At 38.7% G+C, this 628-nt stretch overlaps 1 protein-coding gene across 1 annotated transcript in view; it reads right to left on the reverse strand.

Annotated features, from left to right (window-relative positions):
* Positions 1 to 628, reverse strand: part of LOC119590427 — a 21,897-nt gene that overhangs the window by 13,800 nt on the left and 7,469 nt on the right. The window contains exons 5-6 of the mRNA XM_037939094.1: positions 264 to 404; positions 7 to 122 (exon numbers count right to left, since the gene is read on the reverse strand). Of these exons, the coding sequence (XP_037795022.1) occupies positions 7 to 122; positions 264 to 404 (257 nt within the window). The remainder of the gene's footprint in view (positions 1 to 6; positions 123 to 263; positions 405 to 628) is intronic.

The following is a 628-nucleotide window of genomic DNA, read 5'->3' on the forward strand; positions in this document are numbered from 1 at the left end:
ACGTACCTGCAAAACTCCCCAGGAATTCGTTAGTCGGGAGATTCTTTGCGAAGTCACTGGTGAATCCATGTGTGAATCTCTCTGCCAGGATGTTCTGGCGCGCCTCCGGAACACCAGCGGCTCTGTAGTCAGGGGTCAAGTGAAGAATCTTTTACATTGACTCTTAATTTCAGGGATGATTTAAGACTTTGCTTCAGGTCATAAGGTAGTGTTATTCCTTTTCTTTTTTAAGGTATACGAATCAGTGTTCATATATTATTGACCCTTTTATAGGTAGTTTTGAACACTCATAAGAAATCAGCATCGGGAGTGAGAATCCCAAATGTTTATCTAAATATGAAGAGGTTTTCAGGTTGCAATGCAATTCAAATCTAAATGAATCTGCTGTAAACAATCTTGACTTGCTGTTAAAATTTTAGAGGAATCCAAAGTATCGAAGGCATCAAAGACTTACAGTGGGACGCCTCGTTGGCCTGGAAGGAGAGAAAAAACAAGTCAGTATTTAATATCTAAATGAATAAGCATTCAGTTTTATGAATCAACCTACAAATACTTGCGTGGAGCAATGTAGAAGCATACATTTATGCATGTGTAATTGTGTATGTGTGCATAAACATGAGTGTGTCTG

The sequence above is a fragment of the Penaeus monodon genome, chromosome 27 (genome assembly GCF_015228065.2).
Source record: "Penaeus monodon isolate SGIC_2016 chromosome 27, NSTDA_Pmon_1, whole genome shotgun sequence".
NCBI classification, from domain to species: Eukaryota; Metazoa; Arthropoda; class Malacostraca; order Decapoda; family Penaeidae; genus Penaeus; species Penaeus monodon.